This window comes from Pygoscelis adeliae, unplaced genomic scaffold (assembly GCF_000699105.1).
Source record: "Pygoscelis adeliae isolate BGI_AS28 unplaced genomic scaffold, ASM69910v1 Scaffold353, whole genome shotgun sequence".
Lineage (NCBI taxonomy): Eukaryota > Metazoa > Chordata > Aves > Sphenisciformes > Spheniscidae > Pygoscelis > Pygoscelis adeliae.
Genome location: NW_008824445.1, coordinates 121,679 through 143,126, shown reverse-complemented (window position 1 = coordinate 143,126; position 21,448 = coordinate 121,679). Strand labels below are relative to the sequence as shown.

General features: G+C 58.2%; 1 protein-coding gene across 1 annotated transcript in view; it reads left to right on the top strand.

The window, feature by feature from the left end:
• Positions 1-21,448, top strand: part of NCOR2 (nuclear receptor corepressor 2) — a gene marked incomplete at its 3' end in the record, with an annotated part of 186,193 nt that overhangs the window by 107,077 nt on the left and 57,668 nt on the right. Inside the window, exons 14-16 of the mRNA XM_009320956.1 lie at positions 10,264-10,391; positions 11,293-11,465; positions 14,487-14,549. Of these exons, the coding sequence (XP_009319231.1) occupies positions 10,264-10,391; positions 11,293-11,465; positions 14,487-14,549 (364 nt within the window). The remainder of the gene's footprint in view (positions 1-10,263; positions 10,392-11,292; positions 11,466-14,486; positions 14,550-21,448) is intronic.

The following is a 21,448-nucleotide window of genomic DNA, read 5'->3' as shown; positions in this document are numbered from 1 at the left end:
GCACCCCGTCCCTGGTGCAGAAGCAGAGCGCCCGCTATGGACCAGCCTTGCCCTGCCATCACCTCTCCTCCCTCTGTGAGGATCAGGTCCAGAGCTCAGTAAACTGCCTCTTACACCGCAAATTGTGCGTGTGCCCCTGCTCCGTTAACCACAACGGCTAACGAGATGAATGATGAGTATTTATTTCTGGGAAGCATTTGATTTTCATCAATCCAGGGAGTGGCTCCTCATTAGTGACAAAGGGTTTGACAACTTCTCTTTCAGATGCGGAGAGATACTTGTCATAAAATCCTGGTTTAATAATGCAGCACATCATACAGAAACAGCCCTGGATGTGGGCAGTAAACTTTGCTGCCACGAATACCAATAAATTATTCTGTAAGCATTTAAGCCTGTGCTGACTTGAGCACTGTATTTTAAACAGCACTGAGATTATCAGTGGAGCAGGCAGGGGGAAATGGTTGTGGGGAAAGGTCTGTGATGGAGCAGTTTGCGTGGTTGGAAATGACGCCTGGGATGTCAGCGTTGGGGTGTGGGTTCATCTTCTGCTGATGGGTACTGCTGTGAGGTGGCCCTGCTTGTCCTGTCCCCCCGGCTCTGCCTCATCCCGCTGGCTGGGCCGTGTCGGTTTGCTGCTGGGACACAAAGGGGATTGAATTTGGCTCATTTTCTGGACAGGTCTGCAGCGTGACAGCACTGCTGGTGGCTGGGGAAACCTGCCTGGCCAGGCTGGGGTGCAGGACCCATGAGAAGTCGTCAAACCTGGCCAGACCCTGTGGTCCTGGTCCTGCTTGAGTGTGGCCTCATGGGGAGAAACGTCTTGCAGAGCATTTATCCCTTGGGTGCTTGTGTGTGCGCTGCTCGGCACAGGCTCTCGCTCTTTAAATCTACATCTTGTAGCCAAAAAAAATCCAGACAAAACCAAGCTAACCCCCAGAATTCTCAAAAGTGGTCCAAAACCATCCTCAGAAAGCAGCGGGCTTCCTGTGAGCACTGGAGGGTCATGCTGGAGTGTGTTTGGAGGCAGCAGGTCCTGCACAGCGGCTGGCGGTACACAACTTGCAAAGAAACTGGTTTCCATCAGGAAAAGTGGTTGTTTCTGGGAAAACACCCATCTCGTGCTTTTCCTACAGCTTGGCGTAGCTCAGGCGGTTCCCGGCTCACAGGGCAGCCTGACAGCAGTGCCGGGGGGATCACGGACGAGGGCTCGGGGTCTGCAGCCTGTCCTGTACTTTGCTAAATGCTCTCTGCCAGGGCCCGCGTTCGCCTCCATGCCTCGAAATGGGAACATGCACCTTCCCTCTCCGGGATGCCAAGATTGCTGGGTACCGAGTGTGCGGTTGAGGCTGGTAAAGGGCTGTCACCCACGGGCCATCACTGCCCTGTCACGAGGGAGGCTGAGCATTGGGGTGCCTGCACAGAGGAGGTGGGCGAGGTGTGAGACACGGCGATGTTTGAACTGGTATCGATCCTGTAGCCCTCCATTGGCGCCTGCTCTTTCGGTCTGGGCTCTCCTCGCTCCCAAACCCTGTCCCTCAAGTATGCCCCGTAAGGTGCATCGTGCCCATTCCCCCATTACGAGGGCGTTGCAGCTTTCCTGCAGTCCTGCCACCCCTCCGGGCAGTATAATCAGGCAAACACAATGGAAACTCGCATTCCTGAAATCCCAGCTGCAGTTTTGGGGGTGATTAAATGAGAATGATGCGGCCATATTTGGGAAAAGAATTGAAGGATGCATTGCCGCGGGAGGATGGCTGCTCGGTCCCCGGCTCCTGACGCAGCCTCACAGGCTGCTGGCAGCGCAGGGACGGCAGCGAGACCTGTGGGCTCGGAGCGGGGACGGGCACCGGCGGGCAGGGACACGCAGCCGCTTCCCTCTGAGGTAGCACTGGCACGGGCTGCTGATGGACCACTTGCTGACGGATCCTTTGGCCACCACAGCCGGGCTCTTCCGTGCAGCTTGACTGCGTCTGCAGTTAGCGATAATAAAATAGTCACTTAAAAGTGACGTGAACCCCCCCATTCCAGTTGGCCCCCGAGTTCAGACTCGTGTTTCTCCAGCAGCAGGTCGATGCATCCTCCCAGCGAGCGCTCCACCACGCCTGCGCCCACGTGAGTACTCCTCAGGATGGGGGGTTGGGATCCAGGCTGGGCATTACCAGTCCCAGCGGGGGACCTGCAGCATCCTCCCGGCAGGACAGGGAGTGATAGAAGCGGTTGGATTTTGTGATGAGTTGTTTTATATGTTGTTGTGATCCAAGTTTGACTGGGAACGGACGGGAAATAGGTTGCGTCACTGCTAAGTTGCTTTCTAAAGCGGGCACAGCTGAAAATCCTGGAGAAAGCTGCTTCCGCGAGGATACGGGGCTTGCTTTGCCCCTGGTACGTCTGCAGCGTGCATGGATGCTGCTCTGCATCCCACGAGCCGCTGACCCAGCACCTTCCTCTGTTGACAGGGCTTGGAGGGGGGTCGGCATGCGGCCGAGGGGCTGCAAGCAGGGGAGAGCGGGGTAAAGCAAACCACAGGGAAGAGAAAACACGTGTTCCCCGCCTGGGACAGAGTGGGGGCTCATCTCCACTGCTTCCAAACGTTACGCGCTCTTCCCCTCGGGTCATTTTCCCTTCGCAAGCAATCAAATCACTTTTTAAAAAACTCAGCAGCGACCCAGAAAAGAAACATTTCCTCTTATGGAAAAGCCCTCGGTGATTTAAGGAGGGATCCAAGCGAGCAGAGTCCTGTAAAAATCACTTCTGTGCTTCACTGAGATCAAGGAGCAAGCGGTGGGAAGGCATCAGTGCCCGCTGTGCTGGGCTGAGCTGCACAGGGGCCCCTGCCCAAAAAGCTCCCATGCCCAACAGGCTCCCGGTGCCACCTGAGATGAGCCCATGCTTGGGTGCACGCACCGGACGCGGTCGTGCTGTGGTCTGGCGAGTGATGCTGCAGGGTCTGGCATCTCTGCAGTCCTACAGCTGGCCCGTCTCCTCATCCGGGGCATGCTGCTCGCCCCCAGGACCAGCAGCCTGGGAGATGGCACAGGGCTTTCCCGTGGCATGGCAGGGCAGCCCAGCTGTGGTTTCCAGCGCTTTGCTGCTGGCACCGGCCGTGTTTTGTGGCTTGTGGTGCTGGAGAGCTGCACTGGTGAGTGTGTGCGGGGCCTGTTCAGTGCCTCCTGGGATGCTGGGCATGGCCCTGGCGTTTTCCATCTCTGCCATGTAATGATTGCTGTCTTGCAGGGTTTGTTGTTTACCGGCAGAGGAGCAGCACAGCTCTGGGCCATCACGGTCAGAGCTGAACCGAGTGAGCCCCGTGCTCGCTATCATACTCCTTATCAAATCCGAGCCTGGCCCTTTGATTTTTTTTTACTTGCTTCCGCAGCCAACAGCATCAAACCCAGCCCCGGGATGCGAGCGATCAAAGCCAAGTCGCCGGCAGACATTCCTCTTCCTCTCCTTGTTGTTTTGGCAGTGGCGTGTTTTGCTTTGTGGTTTCTCCCATGAGTAGAGGGTGCCACGTGTGGTCGTGAGAAGCCAGGCTGTGCAGTGGTGGGTGGCAGCAAGGGCTGAGGCATTCCAGACCATCGGATCAGAGGCTCCAGGCTCTGGGAGTCTGTTATGTGATACATACATGTATTTCTAAGCCATCCTTCCTGTGCTCCGTATCCAGCCTGCTGCCGAGGGACGGGTAGGGACATGAGGGGAGCGCTGTTTGCAGCAGCCATACGGCGTCAGACCTCGCTGGCGGGCACCTCGTCCTCTGCGACGACATCGGTGAACGGGGAAGGATGCTCCAGGGGAGACCTCGGGTGCCTGGGCAGCGTGGTGGCTAAAGCAGAGGCTGGCGCTGTGGGTGCTCAGGGGGCGAGTCCCTGCCCTGGCTGTCGTTGGTGTGACGTGCCAGAGGGAGAGTTTGAAAGCAAGTGGAAGGATGGATGTGGGTGGTGGAGGAGAGAGGACGCTTCCAAGCCATGGCTGCGTGGTGCCAGCCCTGTTCCTGGCAGAGGTGCTCTGCACAGAGTCCCGTGGGGCTGGGGAGAGGGGTGGGAGCCGAGTGCTGAGTCCCACCAGCTGTGCCGCAAAGAGCGCAGTGCATCCTGCCCCGCGGTGCCGGTACGGAACCCCATGGGACGTTTAGGGTGATGCCAGCAGGCACCCGTGTACGCACACGGCCATCGCAGGCGTGCTGGGGCTCCTGGAGATGCAGCAGAGCGAACCCCAGGTGTTCCTGGCCAGCGTAGCGTAGGCCTTTTGTCTTTTGCTTATCTCAAGCTGGTTTTAATTTGCAACTGCCTGATTGCGTGCAATGACCTCGGCCTGAGCCTGCTCCGCAGCTGAGTGCCCCTGGAGAACATCATAAATGCCATTGATCTGAAGTCACCCGCGGGAGAAGCGAGGAGCCAGCGCCCTGCACGCGGGAGAGGCGGCACGGCCAAGTGAGCGCTCCCGGCTGCTGGAGGGGATGGGGCTCGCGCCAGCGGGGTGCCACTCCCTCCAAAGCCCCTGTGGAGGCAGACTTCAGTGCGATGCGGTGGGGAGAGGGTTGGCACGCGTCACTGCGCCGCTTGCAGTGAGCCTGTGGCAAGGGCTGCAAAGCCGCCTTCGAGCAAAAACCCCGGAGCTCACTGCCTGCAGTACCTGGGGATGGGCTTGAGCGGCAACGAAATGAGCTGCCTCGCAGCTCAGCCTGGCACGCACGGCTCCCTCTGCATGAGGGCGTGGAGGGTCGTGGTTTGCTCCCTCCTGATTTAAGGAGCAAAGAGGAGTTGGTGGTTTCTGTGGCGTGTTATCTTCTGTAAGAGCCTAGGGCACCGTAATGACGGCAGTGGAGGTGATGCACCTGCTGGCAGCCAAATGGCATCCCCCATGCAGCCAGTCCGCCCTCAAAACCTGCCATGAGAGAGAGGAGATGTCACCCCCAGCTGGCACTTGGGCTTGGGGACGGGGTCTCGCACAGTGCCATCACCGTGACCCGAGCTGGTTCCCCGCCAGCGTGTTCACCAGCAAGCGGCATGGCTGGGGGTGGCAGGAGCTGGTGGTCCTGGGGTGGGAACAGGACTCCTAGGGATGAGCTCAGCTAAACATCACGGGGAGAGTTGCTGTGAAATGGTGGCCATGCCTGTCCCTGTCCCAAGCAGGACCAGGACTGGGGAACAGAGCCGTGCTGGCAACAGCGGTGTGTTGGTGCATATTTTGAGGGTGCTGCGGAGCAGGGAGTGAGGGGGGACTGGGAGAGGGTGCGGGTGCCTCAGTTGCAAGGTGCACGGTGCAGCGGTTAACGCCGGGATGTCCTGCGGGCAGCGAGGGAGATTTCTGCACGGGGCTCTGGCATGGTCCCCGGTCCCCTGCTGCAGCCCGGCACATCTCGCCGCGGAGGGGATGGGGAAGGCAGGAGCAGTCATTTTCCAGAGGTTTGCAAGTTTGGAAAATAAATAGCCCTGCGCCGTAGGTTAAGCTTGGCATCCTGGCGGATTAATCACGCTGGCTGTAGCCAGCACTGAGAGCCCCGGTGACGAGAGCTGTGGTTTATAGATGATGATTCATCGACTCGACTTAGAGCAACCACGTTATTCCAGCAGATTGCAAAATCATAAGAGGAATGTTGTGGTTAGTTTACGGCTTAACTATGCAAATCGTCAGGAAGCCTTCAGAGCCGGAGAACGTAAGGCACAGCGCGCCTGGATGGCTGGGCGGTGAGCAGGGGCCGGGAGCTGGCGATGGGGCTGTCGGGGACCGGCCGCTCGCGGGAGCCGGGGAGCGGGGAGGTGAGTGATTTGGGGGGAGATGGTGGTCCGGAGCTCACGGTGAGCGTGTGAGTGGCGCGCTTCGGAGGTGGGGGACAGGCTGCCGGCTGGGAAGGGGTTTCTGGCTGGTTTCACTGTCTCTGTGCCAAGGCGGCAGGCGTCTCCGGCGGGGCTGGGGAGGGTGAAGGTGGGGAGCTGCTTCCCCCACCTCCTCCTGCCCTCCCGTCCTGCTTCCAGAAGCAGGCAGAGCTTCGGCAGAGGAAGTAAACAGAGTGGGAGGAGCTGCACCTCTTCCTTGCCGGGGCTTTCTCCCAACCAGACCTGTTGCCGGGACTTGCAGCAAGTTGGTCGGTTCTCAGCAGGGCCAGTGTTTCGGTATCCAGGACCTACCTGGAAGCCGGTGTTCCCCAAAAGCACGCTTGGAGCCGGCGCTTTGCAGCGGCTGAAATCCATGTGACGTGCCAGCCCGATGGAGCTGGCTGGGCAGGGCGAGCAGCGTCGCTCCGGAGGGGAGCCGGGTGCCGGGGCGAGCATGCGTGTCTGCCCGCGGGCCCCGGGGAGGGGGGGGCCGGCAGCGCATGCATTGTTCCCGGGAGGACTGGCAGCGCTCTGCTCCTCTCCAGCTGCTCCGGGGCCGGTGGGAAATTGGGATAGAGGTGAGCAGATGTTTGTAATTACGGAGCAGCTCACGTCGGAGCACGGGGAGCGTGCGGAGAAGGAGGCCGCCCGTCCCCGTGGGCTTGGAGCAGGACTGGCCTCTCGCTCACGCGTCCCGTGTGTGATTTTTGTCCTGGGGCCTTTTTAAATAAACAGGATGTGTTGGCAGCAAAAACAAGCAGCAGCGATGCGTCCAGCGGTTAGAGCGTCGGACCTGGGAGGGAGGGACAGGAGGGACAGCCCTGCCCTCTGCCACAGGCATCTTCCCTGGCCTCGGGCACATCCCTTCACCTTCTTGTGCAAGGTGGGGAGCACATACCTGCTTTGCCTCCCAGAGGTGGGGTGCCTCATCCCCAGGGGGGCAGGGATGTAGGTGGAGAGAGGTTTGAGCTTGCTAGGAGCCGAACAGTTTTGGTGTCAGCCTTTGGTGTGTCCGCTAAGAGCTGACCCACCTGCCGGTCCACCTCTAACCGGGGCAGCATGAATCAGAGGAAAACATCGGCTGGTAATTGGGGAAGCATTTCCTGGCCTGTCACGCTTTGGGATGGCGTCCCATCCCTTGAATCATCCAGAGCTGGTCTGCGTCCAGCGCTAAGAATAGCCTCCCCGTGCACCGCGGGGGCAGCCGTGCGCCGGGAGAGGGGGACCGGCCAGCTCGCGGGTTCCCGGCTGTGACTTCCTGACACTGTGCCGTGCTGTGGTCCGGCTCTGATGCCGACCGGTCTGAGGTTTGGGGTGGAGCACGTAGTGCAGATGGGCTGAAGCGGCCATCGTAGTCGGGGGGCCGGGGGGGGGGGCGTTCCACCTCCTTTCCCTGAGCGCCGCTTGTAGCTGAGCTCTTGCACAGCTTTGTTAGGGACCCCAGGGTGCCAGCTCCCACCCAGGGCTCTGGGTGCTTCAACCAGCCCCGCAGTCTCCAGCCCAGCATGTACCCCAGGGTGGGATGTAAGGTGGCATTTGTGAGCGTGGCTGTCCCTGGAGGTGCTTTCCAGGGTGTTTGGGGGGTGCCCTGTGTGCCTACGTGGTCTTTGCTGTGCAGCTGAGCCTGGGCACAGGAGATAAGCCATCACCAAATCCTTCAAGGGTTCAAAGCAGCATTTGGCCAGGAGCCGCCTTCAGATTAAAGCATGAATGCAGCCACAGGTGGTGCAGGGGACATTTTCCCTGCTGTGGCCTCATGGTGACGATGCTGCCCAATTTATGCATTTCAGCCTGACAGGAGAGGGCTGGCAGGTGAGAGCCATCCCGTCCTGTCCCATTGTGCGCAGGGTGCCGCACCCACCCGGCTCTCGCTCCTGGCATCGGGCACCCTGTCATGGCTGGAGCAGGGCAATCACTAGAGGGCATCCTTGGATCGAGATGCTCCTCTGTGGTGGGAAAAGCCCTAACGTGATGTTCCACCAGGCTGGACTTGAAACCTCTGTGGGAGCAAGCCTACGGGAGAGGGATGTGCAGTGGCCTGATGAAGCTGGGCCAGTGGGATTTGCCTGTCCTCGTCATGCCGGAGCAAGCAGGGAAGCACCTGTGTTGCAGCATGAGCCTCCACAGCTGCTTGCGCCTCTCCCTGCCTTTCCACCCCTGCTTTTGCAGGCTGGTGCAGGGAGCTCGTTAGCATCACTGACATCCCAGCCTGTTCCTCTGGGGAAGAGCTGTGATGGCTGCTCGAGGTCACAGCCCCCTGGTTCAAACGAGCACGGAGACAAGATGAGACAATGCTGAAGCTTCCCTTGGGATCCCTCACCAGCCTGCCGATGGGGCAGGGATTCGTGCGGTCGCGGCTGGGTTTACGGCTGGAGGAGAGCTGGGTTTACGCCCCAGGGAGCTGGGATCTCTGGGATGCAGGGTTTCCCCCATCCCTCAAAAGAAAATATTCACAACGGGGTGGTAGAAGTACTGCGAAACTCATCTGGGCTTCCCTCCCTTGCCAAAGCGCTTGGTGAAGGGAACGCAGGTGGGTGGTGACGGCCAGGGCTGGGGCAGAGCCTGCCCTGCTCCCCGTCCGGCCCTCGGAGGTCACAGCCCTCACCTCGTGGGTATTTGTCTGGGCTGAACCCATGCTCGGGGTTCACTGTGGTTCCGTGGCATGACTCAGAGGGAGTCAGAGAGTTCAGGGCAGTACTGGGGAAACGCGCGTGACGGGTGCCCCTTGTTCCTCTGCCGCCAGCGCAGGCTTGCCTGCCTCCCAGCCCCGGCAGACTTGCTGGCTGCCCGCTCCTCCCAGGTTTGGGGGCTGGCGAGGGCAGTGCCTGGCACGATGCTGTTCCTTGGCCAGTCGCTGCAGGAGGCAGCCCGTTCCCCAAGCCTTAGAGATTTATAGACGCTGGAAAATCTTAAGTGACCAAGTGCTCATCCCAACCATTCCCCAACTCCCCTTCTCCAGATCCCCCCCACCTTGCATCCCACCAAGCCGTTCCGGGTAGCACGGTGGTGGTGTGAGCAGATGCGGTACAGGTGTGTTTGACACATGTGCCGGCATGGAGGTGCTGGCTGAGCCTGTCACGCGTGCGCTGCCGAGCGGGGATCCTGGCGGCACAGCCACCTCCCCCCCGGCATGAGGAGGAATTGAAAGTCTGTGGGGTTTCAGTGATGGCAGCACCTGTGTTTTAAGGACTTGTGTTGAACTGGGGCCTGAAAGAATCAGAAGCTTTTTTGTTAAACTGCTCCAAAGCCTGTTTTGACAGCTCTGCACTTCTCATTTTGGCACCGGCCCATGGGGACAGAGGGTTTAGCTTGCACCCAGCGCCACTGCTGCGAGGACGCCTGTGTTCAAGGCGGCTTCCCCACTCCCACAGAGCAAGAACAGGCCAGTCCCACCCGCTCTAGGGATGCAGGCACACCTCGTCTGCGCTTGGCCGAATGGTTGCGTGACGGCCAGACCAGGCCACCCGGGATCATACCTTCTGCTGATAAATCCACTTTAAGGCAATTTTTCCCCCCGTTACATCACCAAACCCTTTCCCAAGGGGTGGTGGAAGCCCTGCAGATTGGGCAGGGGCCAGGCAAGCCTGGGTGGGTTTCCTGGCACAAGCAGTCCTGCGTTAGCCAGGAGCAGGATGGTTTAATAAATCATTTCCGTCTCTAATTTCTACTTCTCTATGAAATGCCTCGTTTGCTGGTCACCAGAGGGAGGGGAGGTCAGGGGAACCAGGCCTCCCCAGCATCCTCCTTCCTGCAGCTGTTGAAACAAAATCCAGAACTATTACAATCGCTGTGTCCCTCCCTCGGGTACTGCGGCGCCTTCGGTCCGAGCGACAGCAGCAGCATTGGGGCGGTTGGGTGCACGGCCTCCACCGAGGGTGCCAGGCGGTACGGTGCGGGCAGGGAGCTGGGCATCTTCCCTTCTCGGTGATACGGGGCCATAAACTTTCCCTGTGGGCCATGTTAGATGCTTGGGAAAAAGATCACGGTGCTGGTATCGCTGAGCCTCGGGGCATCTCCGGTGCCCCCCTCTCCTTTGTGCTCCAGCAAAATGCATCCTACCAGCTGCAAATTGCAACCGATGTTGCTAAGCCATCATCTACAGGGAACAGGGAGATTGTTCTCACCTCCCTGCCTTCCCCCGTGTCGGGTCCCTGCTCGCTGCCTGCAGACCTGGGGGAGCAGCAGGGGCTGTCCCGCTGCCTGGAATGGGAGCCGGAGCACAGCTGCCATGCCTGATCCCAAACTACCTCTGATCTCCTTGGAAAGCTTTCGGCCCCTGTGGCCTCCGTAAGCACCCTGCCTGTACCCTCTGCCTGCGGTGCTTTTTCCTCTTGGCCGCTCACCCCCCAGCATTGTTTCAACGCGTTTGTTTAGGTTGGCTCAGGTGCTGCGATGTATCCGCCTCAGCACTGAGGATTTGTTTTGTTTTACGTCCCTTGTTTTGCAGCAGCAGCAGCAGCAAATGCCCCGGAGCAACCAAGAAGAGAAAGATGAAAAAGAGAAAGAAAAGGAGAAGGAGGGAGAGAAGGAGGAAGACAAGCAGGAAACAGAAAATGACAAAGAAGAACTGACAAAGTAAGGACAACCCTCCCTGCCTGGCTCGCCTCCATCTCCAGCGAGGGCTGGGCATCGGGCTGGGGCTGCGGCGGTGGGATGCGGCGGTGGGACACGGCGTGGTCCAGGGCTGCCTGACCCCATGCAGGACCATGTGTGCCCACCTCACCTCCTCTGCAGGGAGGGAAGGGCAGAGCCTGCTCTTCTCTTCATTCCTCTTCCCTGTTGCTCCCAAACTGGGAAAGCAACTCTGATACGCTTTTTTTTTTTTCCAAACATAAACCCAATCGACCCACAAAGCCCCTCTGATCCTTCAGCTTGTTTTGTTGCGAGAGCCTCCGGGAGTTGGAGGAGCAATCCGGGTGCAGCTGAGCGTGGCATTTCACCTTTAGCGTTATTGATGTCAACGTGAGCGCTCCCAGATGAAGGGCTTCAGCCAGCCCTGCCTCCCTCACGCCGAACGGGGAGCATCAGAGCCGTGGCGGGGAAAGGTTGGCACGCAGACCACTAGCTATCTGTAATGGGCTTAATACTTGGTTTAAAAGAACATCTGGCTTCATTATATCTAGGCTGCTAAGACATTTACCAGCAGGTCCCTTTCAGGAAGATAAATGAGGAGGAGGCAGGGATGAATTTGAATGGTCTGGTATTAAACCTGTCTCCGTCAGGTCTCTGCGTGCACTTGGTGGTGGAGCTGCAGCCAGCTGCAGAAAGAAAACCCCACTTCAAATCACCCCACCGCCAATCCAGCCCGCTCCCAGCCAGGAAAAGAGCCTGCATGTGCAAAAAAAAATGCAGACCTGCCCCCCCAAAAGACCAACAAAAAAACCCTCCATCCCCAAACATATGCAGAGAAATAATTGCTTGACCTAAAAATCAGACCAGCCCAACAACGTTTTTTCTTCCCTCCCTGTTTTTGCAGGGACAAGAACGATGACACGTCTGGGGAAGACAATGATGAGAAAGAAACCGTCACCTCCAAAGGTCGCAAAACTGCCAACAGCCAGGGCAGGCGCAAAGGCCGCATCACCCGCTCCATGGCGAACGAAGCCAACAACGAGGAGGCAGCCGCCCCGCAGCAGAGCGCGGAGCTGGGTGGGTAGCAATGGGCATGGGGACGGGGGGACCTTAGCAGGGCTTTTGTGGTGTCTGCTCTGCTGGGATGGGACGTTACCCTGCTCTGCTTACGGAGGAGAGTTTTCCTTCATGAAATCCTCCTTTTCAGGGGGGCAGCAGTGAGGTTTCTCTATCCCACAAATTACCCAGCACGGTTCGCCTGGATGAACCGGAGGCATTTGCAAGCCCGGGTTGTCCTGGCTGAGTATTAGTGTGTTTTAGGGCCTCAGAGGGAAAGTATTGCAAAAGATGAAAAGGGAAGCTGTCGTTTTTAGCAGCGCGTTGGCTGGGTTCATGCAGGGCTCGTGCACCTCCTGCACCCGGAGGTGCATTTCCCTCTGCAGCAGCTCGGGTTCCAAGTACCCTCAAGCTCTGCGCAGGAGCCTGCTCTGCCCTCCTGGGCTCGCCTGGGTCTCCGCCAGTTCTCCTGCCCTCTCTGTTTTCAAATTTGCCTGGAGCCCAAGCAGCTGCAGCCCGCAGGGTCTGTGACCCCCCTGGCCTTGGGAATCGGGCTGGTCCCTTCCTTATCTCTGCAGCTGAAGGACATGGTGAAGAGGCAGCGGGTTACGGCTGCTCAGGAGCCTCCACCCTGACTGCAGTTGTGCTGTGCACCCCAGGTTGCGCTTGTTTTGCCCCAAAAGCAGCATTTCCCATGCTGGGCCCCAGTGCCCTTGCTCATCTCCCCCAGTGGTAGCCGGCCAGGCGCGGTGGGCAGTATTTTCCTGCCTGTCCTGCCGGCGCAAGGCTGTAGGGTGGCTGAACGCAGCGGGAAGAGGCTGGGAGCAGCTTCAGAGCGAGGTGGATGAGGCAAAGCACGCTGCCTGTAACGTGGCACCCAGGGACCGCGCCAGCCCGCGGCTGGAGCCACACGATGCCACCGCGCCTGTCTCGGGCTAGGCGGCAATTCACGGCAGCATCCGCAGCCCCACGTCGGGTGCGTCTGCCTCTCGCGTCTGCAGCATCAGTAGTGGTCACCCTGAGAAACTACTCATGTATTGACTTAAAGAAGCCAATGCATCAAGGAATTTGACTGATTTTCCTCTGTTTATCAAGTATAAAATTATTTATACTTACTCTTATCAAGTATAAAATTATTACTGTGCTACCTAAGGCAAGTAAAAATAAAACCAGGGTGACTCCTCTTGGTTTCCTTGCTCTGCAGTTTTTTGCTTGTTCTGTTCCATGTGCTATAAATCACTCGGAGGTGTTTCGCCTCCCTGTTCCTCCGCTGACGACTGGCTGAAGCCTTGATTGCGAGCACTCTGTTTTCATACAGGCGATATAAATAGTTTGCGGCACAACGGAGCCCTGCTCTCCCTCTCAAACTTGTTAAGCTGCAAAGAAGCAGCAGATAATGCCAGTAACTTAGATGGGATTTTTTTTTTATCCCAGCATCTCAGAGTCCTCGATAAACTTCACTGCGAACACGGGGGAAAAGACTTTAGACTGTGTTAAATTGGGAAAAGGGAATGGATTGATTCCAATGACATATCTGAGCAATTGGTTTTACTTTATGTCTCTCCAATAGTGGTTTAATTTAGGTTGGCTAAGAAGGTTATTGCATTTTAAATACCAATTGAACATTAAAAAACAACACAAAACCGTATTGTGGTTTAACTGCAGCATGCCGGAGCTCCCCATAGGCATCTGTTTCATAACTGCGCAACCTCAGTAAATACCATTAATCAAACCAAACGGGCCATTTCTTTGACATTTCTTTACCATACAATAACAGTCATCCTCAAGCTGAGTGAAGGGCTTTGCGCAGCATGTAGGGGACACTTGCTTTTACATAAATGAGTGTGGTGGCCCTGGCTCTGCCCACGGCTGGGGAAAACGGCGAGGTATCGATTTCCCTCCCTCTTGGCTGGCGTCCCGGGGGGCATGGCATTTCTGGGGGAGGCGGTGACCTGCGCGGACTTCCAGGAGGTGACACCTGCAGTCGTACTCAGCCGGCTGTGAAGGAGATTCCTCTGCCCGGTGCTGTGGGCATCGGAGCCCGTGTTGTCCTCCCACGGGGTCTTGGCTTCTTGTAGAGCTTCTTGGAAGATGCTTCCTTCTCTCCTCGCCCATATTCTTGATCCTGAACCTATTAGCCTGTTTTCCATTTTAAAAGGACACTGTCAAAACATCTCTCATCACTGTTGAAATAATGCTTTGCCTGTTGTTTAGAGTAATAACCCCTTGGCAGCCTGAGCCGGAAATCTGTTTCCTTACCGAGTTGTTTTTTGCCTCTGACTCACACCCTGGTTTGTTATTGTAGGGTTTGCTCTAGTGCCAGGCTGCCAGCAGGACTGTTGCATAGTGAAGACTTTATGCAGGACCTCAGTGTCCCAGCACCGCGCCTGGGGTGGGGGAGAGGGAGAGCATCGGGTGCTGACACCCCTCTGACTCTCTTGGCCGGAGCAGCATGGTCCCCCTGCGATGGGTGCTGCTCTGAGTGAGCCCCCGGCATTGCTGGAAGTGGCTCTGAGATGTCCGAGAGCCCGGTGATGGCACTGAGGGAGCCCGCGGTCAAGCACGGCCAACTCCCTTGATGGATGTGGTTGGCCAAAGTCACTGCTGAGGTGACGCTGTTTCTCCGTCTCCGCCGAGGGTGACGGTCCCACCCTGCGTCTGCCACCTCCAAAGCACACTGCCGAAGTTGGCTCCATCTTAGGTACCTATTGTTGGCGGGCCAGAGTGCGTGGCACGAAATCTGCTGCCACCCTCAAGCCATCTGGCTTCGCTTCCAGTCCCAAAGTAGAGGTTTTGCATCACCGAGCTGCATCCCGGGGGGGGATGCTGTGCATGGGTTACCGTGGTGTGGAAAAGCCTTGAGAGCCCGCACCGCGACAGCCTTCCCTGCAGAAGCACTTTTGCACTGCACGGCGTTTTGTTGTGCCTCTGGGGAACAGGGTGTGGGAGGGGGTTTGGGTGTTTGAGCATCTCCTCTGAGCTCGCAGGGCTTGCTGGGTCCCGCTCACAGCTGACTGCTCTCCTTTCCTTCCTCTTTCCCAGCTTCTCTGGAGATGAATGAAAGCTCTCGCTGGACTGAAGAGGAGATGGAGACGGCTAAAAAAGGTGAGCCGCTCGTTTTCTTTCTCCTGTCGGCTCTGCTGGAGCTAACCCAGCAATCGGGGATGGATGGTGTCTGACTGCTGGAGACTCTGCATGGTGATAGGTCCTGAGCCCTGGGGCTGGATTCTGTCCATCCCGCTGCTGGTTTCTTCCTAGAGAGCCTCAGTGGGGGTGGGGGGAGGCAGGCGGTGGTGTGGGGGGCGTGCTCGGCCTCTCCGGCCCCGGGAGCTGTGCTGACACCAGGGATGTCCGGGCTGCGGCCGGAGCCCACACGTGTCCCGCGAGGCAGGAGCTGGCCGTAGGAAATGAGGAAGGCGCTTCGCCTGTTGCTTTTTACAGCTTCCGGTGCCTGTAGCGCGAGGTGTAGCTTCGTGCCACTCTCCGGAGGTTCGTGCTATTGGTGCGCTCTGTTCCAGACACACCAAGAGCGTCTGCCGGCGTTCACAGCTCTGGGATTTAGGGAGAGGATGGTGAACCCCAGGACTCCACAGCCACGTGTCGGGAAGCTCGCGAGAGCCGGGGCTGCAGGCAGCGCGGGGTGACTTTACATCCTGGCACTGATTCAGAGCCTTTGCTGAGACCATTTTTAAAAAGTGCTGAGTGTAGCACAGCCCTTCTTGCCACTTCCCCCTTCTCGTGCCGCTCCTGCGCCAGCTCTTTCGCTGCCTTAATTTTTTTTGCCAAAGTCACGTCCTGTTTGATGGGCTGTCGAGCTCACGTCCCCAGCCCGTGCATCCCGCTTGCATCGCTGCCGACTCTCCTGGCCCGGTGAGGATTGTAAATGGGAAATTAAAATGGAAATGAATGCCGTTTGGGGGTGGCAAATGCAAACAGGCGTATTAGTGGGTTCGGCTCTGCTTGGAAAATGCACCTGCTGCCGGGATGGTGATTACACGTTCTGGAGCGCCGGCTGCCCAGGTGCCGATGGGAGCTGTGGACTTGGATTACTTCGCCTGTGAATATCCCAAAGTGTTTGGCTCACTCGCCTTTAAGCTGTTCCAACCCTCTTTACAGCCCAGTGCCAATCCTGCGTGCTGCCGAGCGGGGCTCTCTATAGACACAAAACTTAATAGATAGACTTTAATCAAGCAAACTGGCCCGGGGCCAGGTAATGGGGAGAGCAGGTGCTGAGCGGGGGAGGGTCGTTGGAGGGATCTTTTCCGAGCGCCGCTTTGTTTTGGAGATCGCATCTGGTTGTTAAAAAGTGCCTCTTGCTGTTTTATGCTGGATGCTGGAGGTGTGCTTAAGGAGTCTTAAAACCAGCTGCCAAAGCCTGCGTGGAGGAAGGATGAAGCGTGGGAGCACGTAGCGTTATTCCAGCCCAGGGGCCAGGATGGGGCAGGGAGATTTGCTGGTGTAAAGCCCGATTGCTGATGTTTTCCCCTCTGCAACAGCCTTGGAAACTGAGATTGCAACACCAGACTCCTACAGAGAAGCCAAATTCCCCTTTGCCAGGAAGCAGCCACTTCAATGCTTCGAACCGGCTCTGGTCGGCATTTCCAGGGACCGGTGCGGTGGGGGTTTCCAACTCGCAGTGGCTGCAAAACTCCGGAGATAACCTCAGAGGTTGGAGGAGGCGGCAGCGGCAGAGCCCGCTGCTGGCACGGCCGGGCAGGGGCGGAGGAGGCGGCGGGCACCCGGCTCGGGGTGGGCTCAGAGACACGGGCACCGTCCTCCTCACCGTAAGGACTCAGCTGCCCCAGCCACACTCTTCCCCAGTACTGGTACCAGTCTGAGCCCGCAGCTGGCTGGTTCAGGGTATTAAACAAGCAAGATGCGAGTCTAACACCCCGGGGGGCTGGGGCAGATGGGGATGGTGACCCCTGCCTCCCAGCACCCGCCGGCCGGGAGATCAGCCTGGCCTTGCCATCCACCCCCGGCTTTCTTCTGTGTGGCATGAAACCCCGTGTCGTTTCTGCTCAGGAAGGTAAGAGAAAACAGCCCTGGGACAGTGAGACGCCAAAGTTGTCTGCTCTGCTCCAGAGTTGCAGAGCTGCACGGAGAGTTTCCAGGCGGGAGAAGGCAGGACTGTGCCTGACAGGAGAGACAATAAAGGGGAGTACCGTGTTATTAAAGTTAACTACGGGAACGAAAACCTAGCGAGAGGAAAGTTCTTGATTAATGACACTTTTATTACACAGTAAACTTTGATTCACTAGTCTGTCAAAGTGTGCAGAGATTGGTATAATTATGGGGTAGTGTGTTTTTCTGATATTGCCTCCTTGCACCACGGCTGTGATCCTGAAAGCAGGAGGTTTTGATTAAGCGGAGTTGCTCGAGGATTTCCCCCCTTCCCTTCCCAAGCCGGGGAGAGGGCAGCACCCGCTGCTCTGCTTGGCTTTGCCGCCGGGCAGGGCGCGGAGGCTTTCGGCAGCAGGACGGGGCTGTTCCTTAAAAGGCAATGTTTAGGCAGCTCCTGCCTTTGGGGGACCCGCTGGCAGGAGCCCACGCAGGCAGGAGTTAAAGGTAGGCTGGCAGGGAGTTTGCGAGCAGGGGGCGAGCGCTGACCTGGAGCAGCCAGGTGGGTTTATTGCCCCCCCCCAGCCCCTCCGCCGAGTTTTGCTGCCAGCGCCCAGCGTTGCGGAGCAGCCGTGATAGCGCTGGGGCTGAACTTGATGAACCAGGAGGTTTCGGTGTGACCTTCGTTACTCTTTAAAGTCTGGTATCTGTTCTCGCCCCGGCTCTGGGTTTTCCCCCTGGCGTCTAACAAGTGGTTTTGTTCTTTGAAAAGAGGCGGCGTGGAAATGGCAGGTTTTTGCTCACCTGAGGTCCTCTGGCACCTTGCCGAGGCTCTTAGCTCCTCGCCCTCGGGGCAGAGCCAAGCTCAGGCTCTTTATGCCTTTTCCCAGGCTGAGGAGCCAGAGAGGCCACGGGATGGAGTTGGCATGATGAGGCAGAGGAGAGTTGGGCACAAATGTGAAAAGCTGATGTCAGAGAGTTAAATAAGCCATGAAGGCTCCTGAATAGTTCATTTTGGGTAGATGTAAAATATTTCTCTGGATACAGAAGGTATGCTTTTGGGGCTGATTTTCAGTTTTGCCAACAACGAAGTCGGAAAGTAAGATGAGTTTTGAACTGACGTGAACCACTTTTTTCCCAGTCCCATTCTGTCCACAGAACTAAAATAAATTGGAATTTTTAAAAAATACTGATTTCTTCAAATTAACGCACAGCCAAACCCGCTGACACGAAAGCCCGCAGCAGAAGCCAGCCATCTCCCATCTCCGTCACCTTTTGAACACGGCTGCCTTTCAGCGCGTTGTCTCACGGCACAGGATCCTTCTGGAGCCCGAGTGGGTGTGTAAACACACACATGAGCGTGCGCTCCTCCAACCCTAATTTGGGTTTGCACTGTTATTTCTAACGAGCCGCTGGCTGAAGTGTGGGGGGAGGTAGGTCTGTGTGGGTCTTTGCATTTTCCTCCATCGCTTCTTCATGGCAGGGTAACCGTTGCTCTTACAAGGAGTTGGCTGCAGCATGGATGATGCTGGGAAGCCGGGATGGAGCCGAGCTCCGTACCTTCCCCCCTTCATCTCCCCTGTGCTCGTGCTGCAGCCTTCCCCTCTCTGGTGAGAGATATTTACTGCTGTAAAAAACTGCTGATGGTAGTAAATGTGGGCTGGAGAAGCACGGGCTTGCAGCCTGTGCCGGTCGCTGCATGTTGTCCCTCTTGCTGGTCCTGGGATGGGACGTGCCTTGGAGTCCCCCACCTGGGTGCCCTCCGTCCAGGCTGGGTGCAAGGACAGCCCAGCCTGCTCATCCCTGGCACCCGCTGCCGTGGCCAGAGCACCGGCATCTGCCTGCTTCAAGCAAGCCACCTGTTTGCCACGAAGTTCATGCGAAACGACACGGAAATTACCGGGATGGGGAGGATTAAGTGCAATGAGGGCAAAACAGGCACAAATTGGCCACACTTTCCCTGGAAGAGGCTGTCGCCGGCTGCGGTCCGTCTCTACCATCCCAGGCTGGGGCTTTGCTGCTCTTCGTCCAAGGTGTTACCCCTGGGATAGTGCCCGTAGTGCCACTGCCCACCGTGCCCCCCGGAGCTGTGCTTTCTGCCACAGTTGGCTGAACGTTTCTCGAGCATGTAGGAGAAAGCTGCAAGGATTTGCTTAGTGAGTGTCAGCAAATGAAACACAAAAGGCCTATCAGGGGGAACTGCTGGGTAATTACTATAATTTACAGCCTACATTTTAATTTTGAGCGTTATTTTTTCAACAATAAGGGAGCAGGAATAATATCCAAACCAGGTGAAGGGAGAGAGCTGGGCCCGCCGGGAGCGGCTGCTGCACATGGAGTCTCTGCCTGGCACTGGAGACTCGAGTTTCCCGAGCCGGACCTGAGGGGATGGCTCTCGGGGAGCAGGGAGGCTTCTCATCCCCTCCCCCCAGCAGTCGGGCAGGCTCAAAGGATGGGGGCATAACGCAAAAAAAGGAGGGTTGTGGTAGGAGGGGGAGAGCCGGGCAGGTCTGTGGTCGGGGCACGGGGCTGGATGTTTTTGCAGCAGGTTGATGCAGTGGTCCAGTGAACGGCTCCTCCGAAGGGGAGATCTGGGAACTGAGGGTCCCCAGCCGGGGCCAGCGGAGGGGGGAGATGGTATTAGAGCTGAGCTTGCCAGGGGTCCTGACTCCGTACCCACACCTCGTTTGGTGGCCCTGCCTCCCTCCGGAGAGGTAGCGTGGTGGGCATGAAAGCTGGTGGGGAGTTTTGCTGCAAGCTCCCTCGTAGCCGTGGGGCGCATCAGAGACGCGCTTGCGTCCAGCCACCAAAGGAGGGGTCCGGTGGGAGCGTGACAGGCTGATCCTGGCGTCGCCTTCCCGAGGAAGGGTGAGCATCACCCGCCGCGGCAGCGAGAGCACACCGAGCCGGCTGCCTGCTTGACGGTGCCTCTGGCAACACCCCCGGCGCCTGTGGGGACGTGGGCTCGCCGCCCACGCGCCGTCCCCGCTGCTTTCCTTGGCACGGCATCAGGAGCCCGGCATTCGCCCGGCTCTGCCACCCACTGGCTCCGCAGCCCTGGAGAAGTTACTCACCTTCCTTGTGCCTCGGTTCTCCCACGCGCTGCAAACAGCCCCGAGATCGGCAGGGGAAAGCGGCACTGCGATGCACTAATTCAGCTCAGCGATGCCGACCATGCTTTTGGGGTGCCATGGGTGGTGTCACTGAGCCCGTAGTGCTGGTCTCTCTCCAGGACGGGGTTGTGGTACGTTTTGGCTGGGCCAGAACTGCCTCCATCCCTGCCCCGAGAGGGTGTGTGGGTGCGAGAGGGGCTGGAGGATTGTACCAGGTACCGTCGGGTGTAGGGGAATGAGATCACTTAGTTTTTCCCCTGTAACCTTGATCTGTTAATCCATGTGAGCTCCCATTAAGGGACCCTTTTATGGGCTCCCTCCACCCTTGCCGAGCCCTGGGTGGAGCAGGGCGGCTGCCGCCTTGGAACGGCTCTGGTAAAAACCCGCAGCTGCAGAGAGCCGTGGGGGCGTGAGCCGCAGACCCTCGCCCGCCGGGCTGCCCCTCCGGGTTTCTTCTCTGCGCTCCGAGACGCCAAGTGCATGCTACCGTGCTCTCTGGGCTCCTCTTCCTTCCAACCTCCGCTTGCCAGTACCGGAGCAGAGGCCCCAGTTCGCCCATGGTGGGACCGATACCAAACCTCTCCCCATCCCACCTCCACCGGGACAGCGGCCGTGGGGCTGAGGTGTGCCGGGGTACCGCACACCAGCTGGGCTCGCCGGCACGCACCTCCCCAAAGAAAAGCGCCTTTGATTCACTTGAGAGCGGAGGAAACTATTAGCCAAGCTTTGTTTTCCTGGATCCCTCCCCCTGCCGCTGACATTCAGACGAGAGCGAGAGAGACAGAAAGTGAGAGAGGGAGGGCGGGAGCGGGTGCCAAGCGGCCGCACCCCTTGTCAGCTTGGGTCAGCGCCACGTTCGTTATTAATGCTCTGTCTAGAGGTCACATTCAGATGCAACGAGCCCCAGGTCAGCCAGAGGAACAGATTAGAGCTCGCTCGCTGCTCCTCCACATACCGACGGCACCGACTCCCCGTCCCCGGGCTGGCACGAGCGGAGCTGCAGCGCACGGTTGGCTGCTCCTTCCCCTTCGCCTTTCTCCTGCCTTTTTTTTTTAATTATTATTATTTCTTGGCAACGTCGGGCATCTCCTGAAACTGCACAGCCTCCCCGTAGCCCCGAGCTGCTGAGCGAGGTGAGGTAGGGGAGAAAATACCGGAGGCGCTTCCATCCACCTTAACAACCGCGACTGCAGGCGGCTGGAAAGCTCCGGTGAGCAAGCGGGAGGAGCGCGGAGGACACCGTTCGCTCGCCGGCCCCGCCGGAGGGAAGAGTGCTGGGGCCGGAGCATGTGTTCCCACCAACTTCTGGCATCGGGGTCAGGAGTCTCCCGCCTGTGACCTGGTTTCCAGCCTCGGTGCCCGCTCGCTTGCCGCTCTTGGCTGCCCATGGCTCTGAAATCCTCTCGCCCCCAGGATTTAAGGAACCGGCTTTGCTTTCTTCTCAGTCTCCGGCTGCTGCGAGGGAGCGAAAGCAAAATGCGTGGGGAGGGTGTGAGCGGAGCACTCGCAGCGCTTCGCAGTGAGCTGCTGTGCCCGGGGGGTCTTTGAAGAAGTGCCCCGACGTCCGCATCCTTCCCAGCTTGCCCGCTGCACGCTCTGGGCACGCTCCCTGCCCGCTGGAGCCGGACCCGGAGCACGTAAGTCCAGCATTGGGGGCCGAAGGATGGGGTTAACCTCAGGGTTGCGTGTAGCTGCGTGCCTGCAGGCAGACCCTGCGTCCCGAGCCCCCGCCCCAAGCCAACAGCAGGCAGGGTTCGATAAGATCTGATAACTCAGTTAGTCATAGTTTCAGTTGCGCTGCGGAACGAAGGGCCGTGCGATGCTGAGGCG